The 17,132-nt window shown below is 33.8% G+C and overlaps 1 protein-coding gene across 1 annotated transcript; it reads right to left on the bottom strand.

Annotated features, from left to right (window-relative positions):
* Nucleotides 1-4,465: 4,465 nt before the first annotated feature.
* LOC141505943 (olfactory receptor 10G4-like) lies at nucleotides 4,466-5,407 on the bottom strand. Its single transcript, XM_074212265.1, has one exon. The coding sequence runs from the start codon at nucleotides 5,405-5,407 to the stop codon at nucleotides 4,466-4,468; it is 942 nt and encodes a 313-aa protein (XP_074068366.1).
* Between the last annotated feature and the right edge of the window lie 11,725 nt (nucleotides 5,408-17,132).

Genomic DNA, 17,132 nt, shown 5'->3' with positions numbered 1-17,132 from the left:
TCCAAGACTGGTAGGCTTTAGATCTGCCCTCTACTGTGTGGATTTTCAGTAAAGACAAAATTCAAAAGAAACAGCCAATGGTCAGCACTCAGACCAATTTAAGAATGGGAGTATGTGTATTATTATGCACACAGAATGTTGAATCTCACTAGTTCCACAATAAGGAAAACAGAAGGTCAAGGTAGTCTGAACAGCAGCAAGAAGGGCACTAGTGAGCCAAATGTTTCCAAATTTGCTCATGATGGTGGCATAACATAGAGGATAAGTGATATGTGGGTACTGATCATAAGACATGATTGTATAGAGAAACCTTCAGTTCCCCCACCCCAGAATGTGAAAAAATAGAACTGAGCAACACAACTGTGGAAAGAGATGGGTCCATTTGTAAAGAAAGGCAGGCTATCTAGGACACAGTTTGTTGTGGCTTGCTTCACCTTGGGGCCCACGGTGAAGACCTCCCTCCCAGAGGGGAGTTGAGAATAAGGTGTCAAGCCACCACTGCCTAATGCCTCCAGTTCAATTTTGTTACTGCTTAGCTATTACATATATACTGTTAGGTCTTCCAGGGTAGAACAAGAATAATTGAGGGAATGGGGGTGCACAAGCAGTATGTATGTGCAGCATCTTGCATTACAGGATAAGGGGGTACATTAGGGAGGAGGTGATAGAACACAGCTGTGTCTAGTGCCCTTGGTCTGTGGGGTAGAATGTCCAGCTCCCAAGGACTCTGGTGCACCTTATCTCTTAGGGCGGCTTGCCAGCTCCTGAGACTGTCCGGGTGACAGTCCATTAAAATAGTCTGTGTTCCCACAACAGTTATAGAAGAGAATACTATGTCAATCATAGATAGGTTAGCCAGGAAGTAGTACATTGGGGGTATAGCAGTAGGAGTCTATTTTAATCATCAGGAGCATGATGAATTTCAACCAGAATGAATTCATAGACTACTAAGAAAATCCAAAATATAGAACTATATATTTTGGGTGAATGAGGAATCCTTATGAGTGTAAATGTGTTTAACAGAGCTCTGATTTTTCCTTTCCATTTAGTTAGTGAATTCCTTACCTAAAGAAGGAGAAGGAAATATTATTCTCAATATTCTCCTCTTTATAGTGAACTACTAGTCTACTAATATCTATCACTGTATCAAAACTGAGTAGCTATTATCTATAGACAGATCACTCTTTCCTTCCTCAATGAGTTCAATATAGTGTTTATGATTTTTCTCTCTTCCCCAATTCACACCCTCATATTAGGAGACTTCAACATATATATTGATTCATCTTCAGATGTCCTAATTGCTCATTTCTTTAACTTACTAATCTATCATGAACTATTCCCCTATGCTACCTCAGTCACAAACAAATGTTCAATTGATCTTAAAACAAATTGATCTTGTAATCATCCATGAATATACCATCTCTATGTTCAAGAATTCTGAAATCTTCTTCTCCAACAACTAACTACTTTTTTTTTCTACTTCTCCTTCTGTCTTCTTTTATGTAACCTTATTCTTCATCCACAATGTGAAGTTCAATTCTTGACCCTTCTATTATTTTCAAGTCATCCCCCTGCACTAGACACTCTCTCCTCTTCTCCCCATCTTGATTCCTTTATGAATCAATTTCATGCTCCACTACCTTTTCTTTTTGAATGCTTAGCTCTCTTATCATTGCCAATTATACCCAACCAAGTTTCAGCCTTAGATCACTCCTCCCATCCCCTACCTCTCTTATCAACTCAGTATACCTCTCTTATCAATTCAGTAGCCCACTTTGGATACAGGCTCTTTCAAACTTTTCTTCCCTCCTCAGACCTTCCATGACTTCCTTCTCCTCCCTTATTTTTCAACTGAGACAAATTTTGCAGAAAAAAATTAAGACCATTCACTATGAGCTCACTTTGACCATCTTCTCATCTCCTATCACTCAGATACCTTTTGCCACTTTCCACCCAATATGTAGAAGATTTCACATCAAGTGAGAGAAGAGAAATTACTGTGACAAATTGTAGATGACTTCTGAAAAGAATTTAGCTCAGAATGAAAAGCAAGATATAGTATGACAATTAACAAAGATGTTAAGATCAAGCCAGGAATTTTTTTTTAGGTTTTTGCAAGGCAAATGGGGTTAAGTGGCTTGCCCAAGGCCACACAGCTAGGTAATTATTAAGTGTCTGAGACCGGATTTGAATCCAGGTACTCCTGACTCCAAGGCTGGTGCTTTATCCACTACTCCAACTAGCCACCCCAAGCCAGGAATTTTTTAAGGAAAGGAGAAATGTACATATTTTTAAGGCAGTAGGGAAGGAAGCACTGAACAGAAAACAAAGATAAGAACATCATAATGATGTTGGAGTCTGTTGGAGCAGATAGGATGGAAGGAGATAAAGTATACATGTAGAGATATTTGCTTTGGCAAGAGCAAGGGCAACATCTTACTCTGAGATCAAAGTAAACAAGGAGATAATGAAAAAAGATATCTGAATTGCCTGAAAAAAGAGAGAAAGAAAGTGAAGTTCTCATTTAATGACTTCAGTTTTTGTGGTGGTATGAGAAAAAGTGCTTAGTTGAAAAGGAAGGGATAAGATATGCTATGAGAGGCTTGAGGAGAAAAGAGAAGCTTTGGAACAATTGTGGGGAGTGGGAAAGATTAGGGAGAAGTAAAATGTCTTGTTATGAGTATTCCATTGTTATTAGAAAATTATTAGAAGAACAAATTATGCCCCAATGATAAAAGCAACTATCACCCAACATTGTTATTAAGATCAAAAGAGATGATACATGGAAATCACTTTGAAAATTTTAAAGTGTTGTATAAATATTAGATATTACTATTCTTAATATCTTTATAAACGTGGCATTAAGTATTCATTACAGAGGTTTATTTTCCTACTTAAGAGTTATTTTGTTAGGTCTAGTGGTGATTAAAAAAAAGATATAGGAAAGCATAAAATTCAATTCATAATAAAAGATTATGCCTAAAATATTTTTCTAACTATGCACTACCATAGCAAGTGGGTTATTTATGTCTAACCTATGCTAAGAAGATCACAAATGTACCAAAACCAACTGATGGACTGCTAATAATGCTTAGAGCATTTCTTATTAGATACTGGATGAAAAAAATGTATTCGTATATATTTAGATATATATGTATATATTTTAGAGGAAAATATAAATATAAATTAAATTGATTTTTATTTATTTTGTAGCTGTTTTCTTGTTTTACTGTCTGGTTATATAAAATAACTTTTCTTTACCCATGAAATGGAGGACTCAAACTTTATTAGTCTGTATGATGCAAACCACAAATGTAGTTTAAGTTCACATATACATTCTACCACTGGTTTCAGTCCATCAGCCACATAGTGAAGATGAATCTCTTTTATTGACTGTGTAGCTAGAATGGGGGGAAGGGAATTTTAAAATGTATTAGTCTTCTAGAACCTTACCCTTTTATTTTCTGACTTCTTTTCTGATGGGTAACAGTAAACACCTTTGAATGAAAGCTCAAGCTGTTGGAATTTGAGAAAAATTTACCCAACCCTTTGGGAGTTCCTTAGACCCTTAAGGGGAGACAATAGTCAACCTCACTCTCAGAAAATGAAGGTCAAATATTGACAAGATTAGATTAAATGGCTATTCTTTGGACCAAAGAAATACCCTTGGATTGATAACACATTTAATTCTTCCTAGTAATTTTAAATTTAGTTTTAAATCAATAATTTACTTCTTTGAATTCTTGTTATTTGCCATCTACTTGAAAGTAAATTCAGATATATTAGAAAGAACTTTAAGGTATAAGGAGCCTAGGCATGGAGACGTTATAGTAATTGAAGAAAGAAAAGAGTTTCAAAATGGATGGTAAAAAGAAATTAAATTTTTATCTTTAAAACATTTTTTCCCTAGGAGAGGCCATACCTCTAAGACCAAGACATACATTCTATGTTTGTGTGTCTCTTTGTCTCAGTGTGTGTGTGTGTGTGTGTGTGTCTTTCTGTCTCTGTCTGTGTGTGTGTGTGTCTTTCTTGAGCCTCTCTACATAGACACACAGAGTATGTATACATATCTACATAGATATATATATGCACAAATCTATATATGTCTATGTATTTATGAGTATACATATACTTTATGTATAAATATAAACATATCCATATCTGTGGGTACATATATATATATATGCATATGTGTGTATACTATACACATTTATAAAATAGATTCCAGGATTCTCTAATTTATTCTAGTATAGAAGTATGGAAAACAGGAGTGGGAAGAAAGCTTAGAACTAAATTAATCTACGGTTGACAAAAATAAGGTCTGTAAAGCAAAACCTAAGACCACAGAGTAGATTGATAGCAAAAAAATTAGATATTGGAAATATTTCCTCTATCCCCATACAAATAAACCATTCATAAAAACCTAAAAATGTGTTTTATTGAAAAAAAGGCCCATTTTCAGATCTTAGTTAATTTGTACAAAGTTCCCTTGATCTTTTAATCTAAGCAAAGCTGTTTTTACCTCTTTGTTCCTCAGTGTATATACCATGGGATTCAGCAGGGGTGTGATCACTGTTTGAAAAATAGCCACAATTCTATCCACAGTGTACATGGAGCCAGGTCTCAGATAAACAATGAGACCAGGCACAAAGAAACAGAGGACCACAATGCCATGGGAAGCACAGGTCTGGAAGGCTTTGTTTCTGCCCTCTGCTGTACGGATCTTCAGGATAGTTTGAACAATGGACACATAGGAAAGAAAAATCAAAAGACAACATCCAGAGGCAACTATGCCAATGTTGACAAAGATCACCATCTCATTGACTGAGGTTTCTGCACAGGCCAATTTGAGAATGGGGGGTGCATCACAGAAATAATGTTGGATGTATTTAGGGCCACAGTAGGGCAAGCGGAAGGTCAGGACAGTCTGGACTGCTGAGTGGACAGCACCACTGAGCCATGTGCCTCCAGCTAAAAGGGCACAAGTTTTCCCACTCATCATGGTAGCATAGCGCAGGGGATAAGTGATGGCTAAGTAGCGGTCATAGGACATGACTGTATAGAGGAAACACTCAGTACTTCCTAGAATGTGGAAAGAATAAAGCTGGGCTATACAACTATAAAAGGAGATAGAACCACCTTCTGGGGAAAGAAGACTCATGAGTATCTTGGGCACAGTGACAGTGGAGAACCACATGTCAATGAATGAAAGATTAGCCAGGAAGTAGTACATGGGAATATGGAGGTGAGAATCTACTTTGATCACAAGCAAGATGAAGAGGTTTCCCACCAAAGTTAGTGCATAGATCACTAAGAAAATACCAAATAAGGCAGTGTTTAGTTCTGGTGCATGGGGTATCCCCATAAGGATGAATGTGGTCACAAAGCTCTGATTATCCCTTTCCATTCAGACAGTAGATGCCTTCCCTAAAAAAAGAATAAATTAACCAAATAATTAATAAGCACTGATAAGTACCCAAGGCACTGTGCTATACTCTAGGGACAAGAGCAGACACATACACATATTATTGACCTCAAGGAACTTCCATTCTATTGGGAAAAACAATGTTTACATGGAAACTAAATATAAAATATGTAAAAACCATAAAATTCCAGAAGTATATATTATACCTGGGGCAATATATTTGCTTTTTACCCAATGAAGTATGATGATGATGATGATTATGTTATCCTTCATTCTCAAAGTGGACCCTGACACCAGGGGAGGAGATGGTGCCATGATAAGCACATAAACTGAATTTGAGTGAGGGGATGTTCTGCTAAGTCACCAACCTCACTTTCTTCTTCAGAGACATCTGAGTCAAGTGACCAGATATGAATCAGGATGTTTGGAGATGGCCCTGGATGTGTGGCAATCAGAGTTAAGTGACTTGCCAAAGGTCATACAACTAGTAAAAGTTAAGAGACTGAGACTGGATTTCAACTCCCTTCCTCCTGAACTCCAAAACCAGTGCTCTATCCACTGTGCCACCTAGCTACCAATCATTCATGTATACTAAAGCTACAAATGCTTCAACATGGGGATAATGATATTAGAAAGCAAATGACTTTAGAGAATCTTGGGAGGACTTTAATTAACTAATAAGCTATGTAGCATAAGTAAGTAGAACCAACTGAACAACATATAGATAGATAGATAGATAGATAGATAGATAGATAGATAGTATAGATAATGTATATAATATAAATATAATGCAAATTTAATAGTGTGGTTGAATTAACATATGTACTGTAGAGACCATCTGTAGGAGAATTTACTACCTGTTTCCAGTCAACCACATAAGAACTTTGAACACTTAATTATGTGATAAGGCTAATGGGTGTGCAATTTGAGAGTGTTTTTCTGTCTCTCTTTTTTACCCCTCCACTTAATAATTTTTAATTTTTTCCAATTACATACAGAATTTTCAACATTCACTTTTTTTTAGGTTTTTGCAAGGCAAATGGGGTTAAGTGGCTTGCCCAAGGCCACACAGCTAGGTAATTATTAAGTGTCTGAGACCAGATTTGAACCCAGGTACTCCTGACTCCAAGGCCAGTGCTTTATCCACTATGCCACTAGCTGCCCCATCAACATTCACTTTTATAAAATTTTGAGTTCTGAATTTTTATTCCTCTCTCCCTTTCCTGTCTGCTCCCTAAGAAAGCAAGCAATCTGATTATAGGTTATGCATGTAATCATATTTATAACATTTCATATTAGTACTGTTGTGAAAGAAGAATAAGAACAAAAGGGAAAAACCATAAGAAAAATCAAGAAATAGTATGCTTTTATCTGCATTCAAACTTCATAGTTTTGTTTTGCTTTCTGTTTTCCTTATATGTGAATAACATTTTCCCATGAGTCTTTTGAAATTGTTTTGGATAATTGAAAAGATCATAGTTGCTCATCTCACAATATTTCTGTATACTATATAATGCTCTAATTCTGTTGAGAGTACTTTGTTGATTGATGAACTAGAAATGTTGATGACAGAAATTTTAAAGGGGAGTAAATACAAACTCAGTGATTTCACCCTTCTGGCTTATATTTTGAGTCACTCAATATAAGAGTTGAATGTGGAGTAGTTTGTAGATTCCTGCTGCACTCTGACAGCCATGGAACAATAAATACATATCTAAAGTGGTAAATCCTGCCTAATCAACATGAGTCTGGGTTTTGTGCTTTATCTTTCATGCTTTTCCCCCTTCTTGATCTTAGAAAGACAAGTAGCTATCCAGAGAGCAGTAGTTGTTTAATAGTAGAGAGCCACAGTGAAAGGAAAAAAATGCCTAATCTGCAGTCCTGAAAACTGTTCTTTTTTGTAAAGAGGTTTAAGTATAATTTTCCCAAGAGAATATCATAGTAATTTTAAGCTACTGAACTCTTTTTTAAGTTGCTTTGTCAATGCACAGTAGGTCTTTTGTGTTTCTTATAATTTCTTTTGTATATAGAAAATAAATATCTGTCCCTTAATTAATTTACATTATACATTGAGTACCTTGTTACTCCTCAGTGGGGAAGTCTATATATAATCCAAAAATCTAATCTTTAAATAACTTTTTCCTGGGAACATAGGACAGGGATTTAAAGAATTAGAGCATATAAGGAAAAGCAATCTAAGTTTTTCACATTAGAAGTCAGGTCCCAGGAGTAAACCTAGTCTGGACCACAAGTCTGGTTTCACTTAGATATAGTATATGCAGTGTCATAGCCCCTTGGGCCTAGCATTTGATCTTTAAGGTTTGATAAAGGAGAACAGCTCTAAATAATTAAGATGGCTGATCAATTCCATGATCAATAGTCACTTCTTTAAGAAGATCAATCTAACAGAATTATTTTTAATTCAAAGAACTCATCAATGGGGAATTGTGAGCTCAGGTTATGTGACTAACCACAGGGTTCTCTCTAGGATCCTTAAAAGAGTAACATCTGACCCTCTGGGGACTAAATCTGCCTCTGTGAAGAGAGCAGTTGGACAAACCAGCCCAACTGAAATTCTCTAGATGAAGAGAGGACAGTTCTACCCAGCTAAGCCCATGATGAAAGCTGGGGAAAACTGTATCTTATCTTTTCATTGAACAGTAAGGGAGTCTAATGATCAATTCATACGTGAGAGACACCACACTTTGAAAAGAGTTAAGTGGCTGAAGACTGACCCAACCCTTCCTCATAGTGGTAGATGTAGGCATCCACAGATGGATAAATATTACTATTTTCACGGTCCTATGGAGAAACTTGAGGATTGCCAGTTTACCAAAAATAACTCACAAGACTCAACTGGTGTGCTTCATATTAACAAGTAAGGAGAACTGGCACTTTAGCAAAAATATTATTAAATGGTATAGCAAGAGCAGAAGTTTAAAAGTGTTTCCCCAGTAGCCTGGTATTCAATACTCTACAAATAAAAAGCAAGTTTAAAGAATGGAGAGTAGACACATATTTAAAATACAGTGCAGTGGAGTAAAAGAGAAGGGAAAAATTTGGCCAAGACAATTCACAATTTTGGGAGTGCAGGAACTCAAGACCCTTTCTTTCTCATGAAATGATGATCAATTGTACTGACTCTTCTACATAACTTCTTCCTTTGGATGGGTCAGTTTCCTGCTGAACAAGATCAAGGTGCATGCTCAGTGACTTCATTAGCTTTTCACCCAGTTGGACAGCTATTGGGCACAAGCAGGGTGGCTGCTTTGAAATGAGATAAGCTTTGCTGAATGGTGTTGGGCAGGTCATTCTGTTGCTTGGTACCTGCTACCAAATTGAGACAGGAAGGTGAGTCAGCTTCCTGATTCTTTTCAAGGTGTGGTGTCTCTTCTGTATGAACTGATTTTTAGGCTCCCCTTTACTGTTCAATGAACAGCTACAGTTTCCCCCAGCTTTCATCATGGGCTTAGCTGAGTAGAACTGTCCTCTCTTCATCTAGAGAGATTCAGTCGGGCTGATTTGTCCAACTACTCTCTTCACAGAAGCAGATTGAGTTGCCAGAAGGGAAGATCTTATTCTTTTAAGGGTCCTATAGAGAACCCTGTCTTTGGTTAGCCCCATAACCTGAGTTCACAATCCCCCCACTGATGAGTTCTTTGGATTAAAGTATATTCTTTTAGAACAGGATCAGCAGAAGCCAATCTTCCTTTGACTTTCTCTGCTCTTAGGTTGTTTGCCATTTTCAGTTAGGATGAAGAATAGTTTAGCCCCATCTAGATAGGCAGTCCTTTCTGGTTCAAAAGCCCCTTTTTTCAATGAAGTATTCCATTTTACTTTAGGATGAGCAGTCCCAAATCAGTCAGGTCTACTTTCCTTTCTTCTTTAGGTAGCTTATGCAGGTGAGTAGCTAGAAATAAAGATATGAAAGTATTCTTTGCCCCAGAGGCAAATTCAATTTATTGCTATTCTCTTCAAATACAATTAAATTATGCAAACCTCAGCCTCCCTCTGGTGGTGGCAAAGTGTTTTTTTGCACCTGGAGATAATAGTTCTTTTTAAATTTCTGTCTGTCATACACACACACACACACACACACACACACACACACACACACACACACACACACATTTCATTTTATACTATACAAATTTATTTTATATTGTATAATTATATGCCACAAATTGCAAGTTATTTTCCCCATGTAGGGATGTAAACAGTTTAGTAGTTATTTTTTTGTTTACCTTTTCGCACATAATTAATGGGCATCTAGTTGGTACAGTGGATAGAGCACCAGTCCTGAAATTAGGAGGACCTAAGTTTAAATCTGATCTCAGATACTTGACAATTCCTAGCTGTATGACCTTGTACAAGTCACTTAACCCTGATTGCCTTGTATCCAGGACCATCTCCAATCATCCTGATTCATATCTGGCCACTGGACCCAATTGAATTCAGAGAAGAAAGTGATTTAGCAAAGCCCCTTCACTCAAATCATACTCACTTGCTTGTTATGATATTATGGTCTTCTTTGAGAATGAAAAATGAATATATATCATCATGTTATAATCATGGAATATGGGATATATCATATGCAATATGTTATATAAAATATTAACAAATAATATATTATATAATATAAAATTTTATAACATACACATTGCATTATGATTATAAATCACATGTTATAATCATATATAATTTATATACCTAGTTGTAGCACATCCTAAATTCTATTTAGTAATTTTGGTATATAATATTCTATAATAATATAATGATTATATTTTTATAAACATAAATATTTATTTATTTTAAGTGAAAAATATACAAATACAAATAATAAATGTATTAAATAGAAATATCTAAGCATCTGTATTATATATAATTTCTATGTTTCATAATTATAAGTAATTTTAGTTTATAATATGTATCTTTAAGTAGATATAGAGATGTAAATATATATATAAATATCTATATATAAAAGTTTACTTTTATATATATTATATATACACACACACATTTATTTACACAAAGAGAGAAGGGAGACAGAGAGCTAGAAAGGAAGAAGAGGAAGGGAAGGAGAGAAAAGGAGGAAGAACTCTATTAAAAGTCTGAGTACTTTGCATGTTCAGTATACTCTAGAAATACTCTTCTTTATAATACTTGAAAAGAAAGCAAAGGAAATAGATTAATCTACTTAATTTTCTGTGTCAGTGAATTTACATTTATTTTGAGGAGAAATATGAAGACTATTTAAATTTTTTTTCTTTGAAGAAGAAAATTCTTAAGAGAATTTAATCATTATGTGGAGAGAACTCAATGGGGATTATTTTTCTTGATGCAGATTCACCTACTACTATATTGAGACTTTTAGATTTTTCTGACTGTGAACTTTTCATCATCAAATGCAGTTTCAGCATCAAAAGGTGAAAATAATTATCTATAATTTTGTCTTACCATTCATGTTTTAAAAAAATTTATTCACAAGTACAACTATTGGGAAAAGACATGTCTCAAATTGATTTGGTAAATAATTTTAATGAACTAAAATTGATAAGTAAAATCAACTGATTGAAAAAGAGTTTATAATTATATTATTTAATAAGAAATTATCCACTCATATTTCTGGATCATTCTAGAGTTTGGGAATGACAAAATTAAATATGACATTGCATCTGAAAGGTGACATAAGTGAATGTGGCCAGCTTCACCCAGAATATCTTCCTACACTAGCTAATAAAGAATTGATGTCATAATAGAATATAGAGAGATATTATACTATACTGGGGTCATGGACTATAAGCTAAGAGAACAAACAATATCTTTCATAGGAAATCATGGACCTTCATAATATGGAGCAAAAGTTGCACTGATTTGTTTTTAATCAAGAGTTCTGGAATTGTTGAAGTTCAAATAAAATAATCATCTTGATAGGTGATGCTGAATTTTTTAAGATAGCAAAAAGATCAAAGGGATAAAATGCTGAAGATTTCATGAGTTGGATATATGAATGGAGGATTGTGTTCAAATATAAGCAAAAAAGAGTAAAATATTAAGGAGAAAATAAAGCTGTTTTTCCATGACAAAAGTCTATGACAAATCCTAGACCTAAGGAAAGGGATCTTGGAAGTTTCGTAGAATTTCCCCAGACTGTGATTTCTGCCTCTCTGAAGGGATTTCTTATGACAAAAAATAGAGATAATGAAACTACTTACTTCACAAGATTTCTTTGAGGAAAGGCATTTGTACATTTCGAAGTACTGTATAAATTTGATAGTGTTAATAAACATTATTATGTGATTGTCATTATTATTTCCTAAATACATCAGATGATATTTCTCTATTTTTAAAAAAAGTGTCCTGGGGGCAGCTAGGTGGTGCAGTGGATAGAACACTGGCCCTGGAGTCAGGAGTAACTGAGTTCAAATTTGGCCTCAGACACTTAATAATTACCCAGTTATGTGACTTTGGGCAAGTCACTTACCCCATTGCCTTGCAAACAAAAAAACATTTGTATAGACCATGCCTTGAGTTCTCTTTGCTATAATTCAAAGAAGACATAATGGAGCTAGATAAAATTCAAACACCTGAAACTAGAATGATCTGACCTTTGAAGAAGCTGATCTATTAAGAGTGACTAAAAATGATAATTAAGAGTGATTTGAGCAACATTTATAAATTTATAATGTAAATGGACAAGGTTAAACAAAAACTTATATTTGCAGATGTAACCCAATTGAAAATAGACTCACTCATACACCTTAACTTATGGAAATAGTAGTTCACACAACAGACATTAAGTATTCAAGTCATTCCTTGCTAGAGAGTACAAATTGGTTGGGGGAGGGGATCAACCATGATTTAAGGAATTGAGGTGGGCAGGGGAAGTATGACAGATAAGGAGAAATAAAGCAACAGTGGACCAAAGAGAAAAGCTAATCACTCAAAAGAGACATTAAAACCAATACAAATATAAATTGCTTCAAAAATGGTTAAGATAAATTATGCAATCATAGGTTTTAGGCTTCATATTTTTATCTTCTTGCTATGTATCTTCTCCCTTTCAAGTTTTATTTACTTCCAGATTTTAAATATCAACTCATAAGTAATTTGTTAATACCAGATTTGCATCACCACTCAGGACTTTTCTCCTGCATTTAGAACTCCTTGATGGCTCTTGATGATCTTCACTGGATGTTTCAAACTCATAACCAAAGAAAAAATTCATTCCTTCCAAACTTAATTATGAAATTTTCCTGCTCTATTTATGATATAATCATTTTCTCTTTTATCCCATTTGAAATTCATTTGGAATAACTTCTAATTTTTGTCTCTCATTCAACTTTCTTAAGTCTGTCACAAAATTAAGGTATAGGGAATATATAGGAACTACAGTTAAAAAGATCTAAGTTCAAATCCAAACTCAATAACTAACTTTCTGACCCTGGGTAAATCACTTAATCTCTATTTGTCTCAATTTCATCATTTGTCAAATAGGGATAATGAAGGACTGTTGTAAGGATCAAATGAGATAATGTTTGTAAAATTCTGATCACTTAGGCTTGCAATAGGTGCTACCTAAATGCTTATTCCCCTTATTAATTCCCCTTGCATTAAATCCCCTAGCAAATCAAATTGTCCTTTTCATTTCAGGTGCCACTATCTTAGTTCAGAGCCTCATTCATTATTCACCTCTGAACTATTGAAACAGCCACCTAATACCTTCATTTAGTTCCACCTGTCCTACATCTACAGTGTCCCTTCTATACATCACAATTAGAGCAGTTTTTCTAATACATGGTGATGATTATGTCACTTCACTACTCAAATTATCTCCATGGTTCCTAATTGCTTATCTAATAAACTTAAACTGTATAGCCTGACATTTATCAATCATAAGAAATGAGGAGTCATAGAAAGGTCATCCAGTTGAACATGTTTATTTTGGAGGTGTGCTTTATCCAATTATAGGTGGTATATTCAACAGAAGAATAATAGACTTAGAATCATATGACTTGAGTGCAGTGGTGGGATTCAAATAATTAACAATCTGAATGAACTCTACATAAAATTAGCTATCAGTCCTGCCAACTGAATCCCATCACTGCAAAAGTGCAAGTATTTTGTCTAATACTCACTGATTGTATGCCCCTAAGCAAATCATTTCATTAATGTGAGTCATTTTTCTCAGATCACATAATATGATAATCAGACGAATCCTCAGAAACCATCTATTCAAACATATGCCTGAAGTGAATCCTCAATATACCATATCCATTGTCTAGTATCTTTTTATATGTCTTTAAGGATGGCACACCTATGTCCTCTCAGGGCAGTCCATTTTCCTTTAAGACAGCTGTAATTATTAGGAAGTTGTTTCTGCCATCAAGTCTAAATGGCTTCTTTGCCAGGTTTACTCATTGAGCTTGTCTATTCTCTGGGGGGAAAAAAGAGCAAACCTAGTTGCCCTAGGTATAAATTCTAAAAACCTAAAGGCTCACACGAAATAATATAAGCTTATATTGACTAAATTTTTCCATAGCAAATATTGAAATAATAATTTTTACTCCCTACCTCAGAGATATTGTGAAGAAAATACTTTATAAATTATTACATTGCATTAAAACGTGACATTACTGTAAACTCCTTGAAAACAGGCACTGTACATCATTTATTTTATCCTTCCCTTCCTTACCTAGCAAAGAATCTTTCTTATAGTAGGCATCTAATTCATATTTCTCAAATTATTGAATGATGAATGGATGAATGGATGAAGCTTTTCTAAAAAGTGAAAAATGTTTGTTTTTTCCAAATTTTCACTACTGACCTGCAAGTTGAAAGTACCTTGTCAGGAGATAAGTTTCAAAGGTTAGGAAAAGATGGATAGAGGGCTGACTATTTGCTATGAAGAACCCTCCTAAAAGTAAGTTCCAAAAGAATAATTGCCTGAAAACAGGGTCCCCTGAAAGAGTGCCAGCTTAAATTGGTTTCATCCCACAGGGATAGGATTGCCCTCTGGACACCTGAACTCCCTTGAAGCTCAGAACAAGAGGCAAAACAACTGAGAAGTAAGTGTTTACATATTTCTTCTACAATTGTAACTGTTCATTTTAGATTTCAATGTTGTTAATGGCATAAATATTTTCTATAAATTATAAGTCTGATAAGTAATATGATCTATGTTCTAATTTTGATGTAAAAATCTCTCTTCATATCCAGGTCATTTGGATGCTATCTTGGCAAATGGTATAAAAAATGGTCTATTTCCAATTTTTGCCATACTCCTTTCTAGTTTTACGAACAATATTTCACCAAAAATTGAATTCTTATCCAAAATCTTTGTTTTTAGACTTGTCAAATTCAAATTATTTATTTGCTTCTGTTAATAGTATGCCTATTTTATTCCATTTCTATTTCCTTCTATTTCTTAAACAGTATCAGATATTTTTGATAATTATTACTTTATAATATAGTTTAAAATCTGGTACTGCTAAACTTCCTCCCTGTAAATATTTTTTATTATTTACTTTTATATTCTTGACTTTTTGATTTTCCAAAGAAATTCTTATTTTTTCCTAATTCAGTTAAAATGGTAATTTAATCAAGATGGCATTGAATATATGTATTAATTTAGGTATAATTATAATTTTAACTACCCCATGAAAATTAAAATTTCAGCGATTATTTAAATCTGGTTTTATTTGTATAAAAAGTTTTTTTTATAATTTTATTTATTTAGTTACTGGGTTTGTTTTATTAGGGGACTTTCTAATACTTAATACTGTCTGGAGATTTGTAAATAAGGTATTTTTTTTCTATTTCTTCTTGCTGAGTTTTGTTTGCAATATGTAGGAATGCTGATAATTTATGTGGATTTACTTTATACTCTGCAAATTTACTAAAATTAAGTGTTTCAACTAACCTTTTAGTTGAATCTTTGAGATTTTCCAAGTTAAGCATTATACTGTCTGCAAGAAGCGATCATTTTATCACCTCATTCCCTGTTCTGATTCCATTTCATTTTCTTCTAATTACCAATGCAAGGATTTGCAATTAAATAGTGAATAATATTGTTGACACTGGGCATTCTTGTTTCATACTTAATCTTATTGGAAACACTCGAGTTTATCACCATTATAAATTTATTCCTTTTTTAAGGTTTTTAAATTGCATACCCAATTCACTGATTGTATGCCCCTAAGCAAATCATTTCATTAATATGAGACTGCTCTTTCTCTATTTTATTGTTATAAACATTTTAAAATATAAAGTTTTCTCTAATCACTACTTTTTCTGTATCTCATACATTTTGATATATTGTCTGATTATTATCATTCTCTTTAATGAAATTATTGTTTCTATGATTTGTTGTTTAAATCATATTCTTTAAAAATAGCTTATTCAATCTATAGTTTTTAATCTATACTATTTTGTTCCCTTATTAAATATAGCTTTATTAAATTATGATCTTAAAAGGACACTTTTAATGTTTCAGCTTTTCTGCTTTTAATTACATTATTTTTATGTTTCAATTAATGATCAGTCTTTGAGAACAAACCATGAACCATTGAGAAAAAAATGTATTCCTTTCTATTTCAATTCACTTCTCTCTAGATATCTATCATGTCAGATTTATCTAAAATTATATTCACTTCCTCTGCATCTTTCTTATCTATTTTGGGTTTAGATTTGTCTAGTTCTGAGAAGTGAAGATTAAAATCCCCTACTGTTATAGTACTACTATTTATCTCCACTTGTAATTCATTTAACTTTTATTTAAAAAATGTAGATGTTATGATACTTGGTGTGTATCAGTTCAGTATTGATATTGCTTTGTTGTCTATGGTACATTTTGTCAAATATAGTTATCCTTTTTATCTCTTTTAATGAAATTCATTTGATCCATAACTTTGTCAAAGATCTGCTTCCTCTGCCTTTTTTTTATATTGACTGCTGCATAATAAATCCTACTCCAACCATTTATTTTAACTCTCTTTGAAAATATAGCAGCATTTGTACATGTTGTCTCCTATGACAAACTGGTAGCTCTTTAAGATAAGGAAAGTTTCTTCTATTTTCTTTGGACCCCTAATACATAGCAAAGTACTTATCACATAAGAATAGCAAGTATTAATGAATTATTGATATTGTCTTGTAGTTCACTTTCTTTGCTTTATTTTTCTTTAATATTTAGTTCTTAAGTATATATATATATATATATATATATATATATATATATATATATTTTCCTTTCATGAAGGAGATGGATAGATTTTCTTTCTTGATTTTTTTTTTTTAGTTTTTTCAAGGCAATGGGGTTAAGTGGCTTGCCCAAGGCCACACAGCTAAGTAATTATTAAGTGTCTGAGGCCAGATTTGAACTCAGGTACTCCTGACTCCAGGGCCGGTGCTCTATCCACTGTGCCATCTAGCCACCCCCTTCTTTCTTGATTCTTAAGTAGAATTTGAAGAGGAAAAATGTTCATTGACTGATCTATAATAGCGCACTGGAGATACGAGATAAAACAAAAGAAAGCTTTTGATCTCAAGGAGCTCACAATCTAATGAGGGGGAGAAAATACAATGTATATAACAGGAAATAATAACCAAAAAAGAGACTAGAATTACAAGATATTAGGAAACAATTATTGGGGAAAGTGAAATTTAATTGGGACTGAAGGAAATCAGGAAATCTGGGGACAGAAAT

This window comes from Macrotis lagotis, chromosome 1 (genome assembly GCF_037893015.1).
Source record: "Macrotis lagotis isolate mMagLag1 chromosome 1, bilby.v1.9.chrom.fasta, whole genome shotgun sequence".
NCBI lineage: Eukaryota > Metazoa > Chordata > Mammalia > Peramelemorphia > Peramelidae > Macrotis > Macrotis lagotis.
This window is presented reverse-complemented; position numbering and strand designations above follow the sequence as displayed.

Bases quoted from the DNA above. Each gene is read 5' to 3' on its own strand.
- LOC141505943 (XM_074212265.1), bottom strand. From the start codon at position 5,407: ATGGAAAGGGATAATCAGAGCTTTGTGACCACATTCATCCTTATGGGG.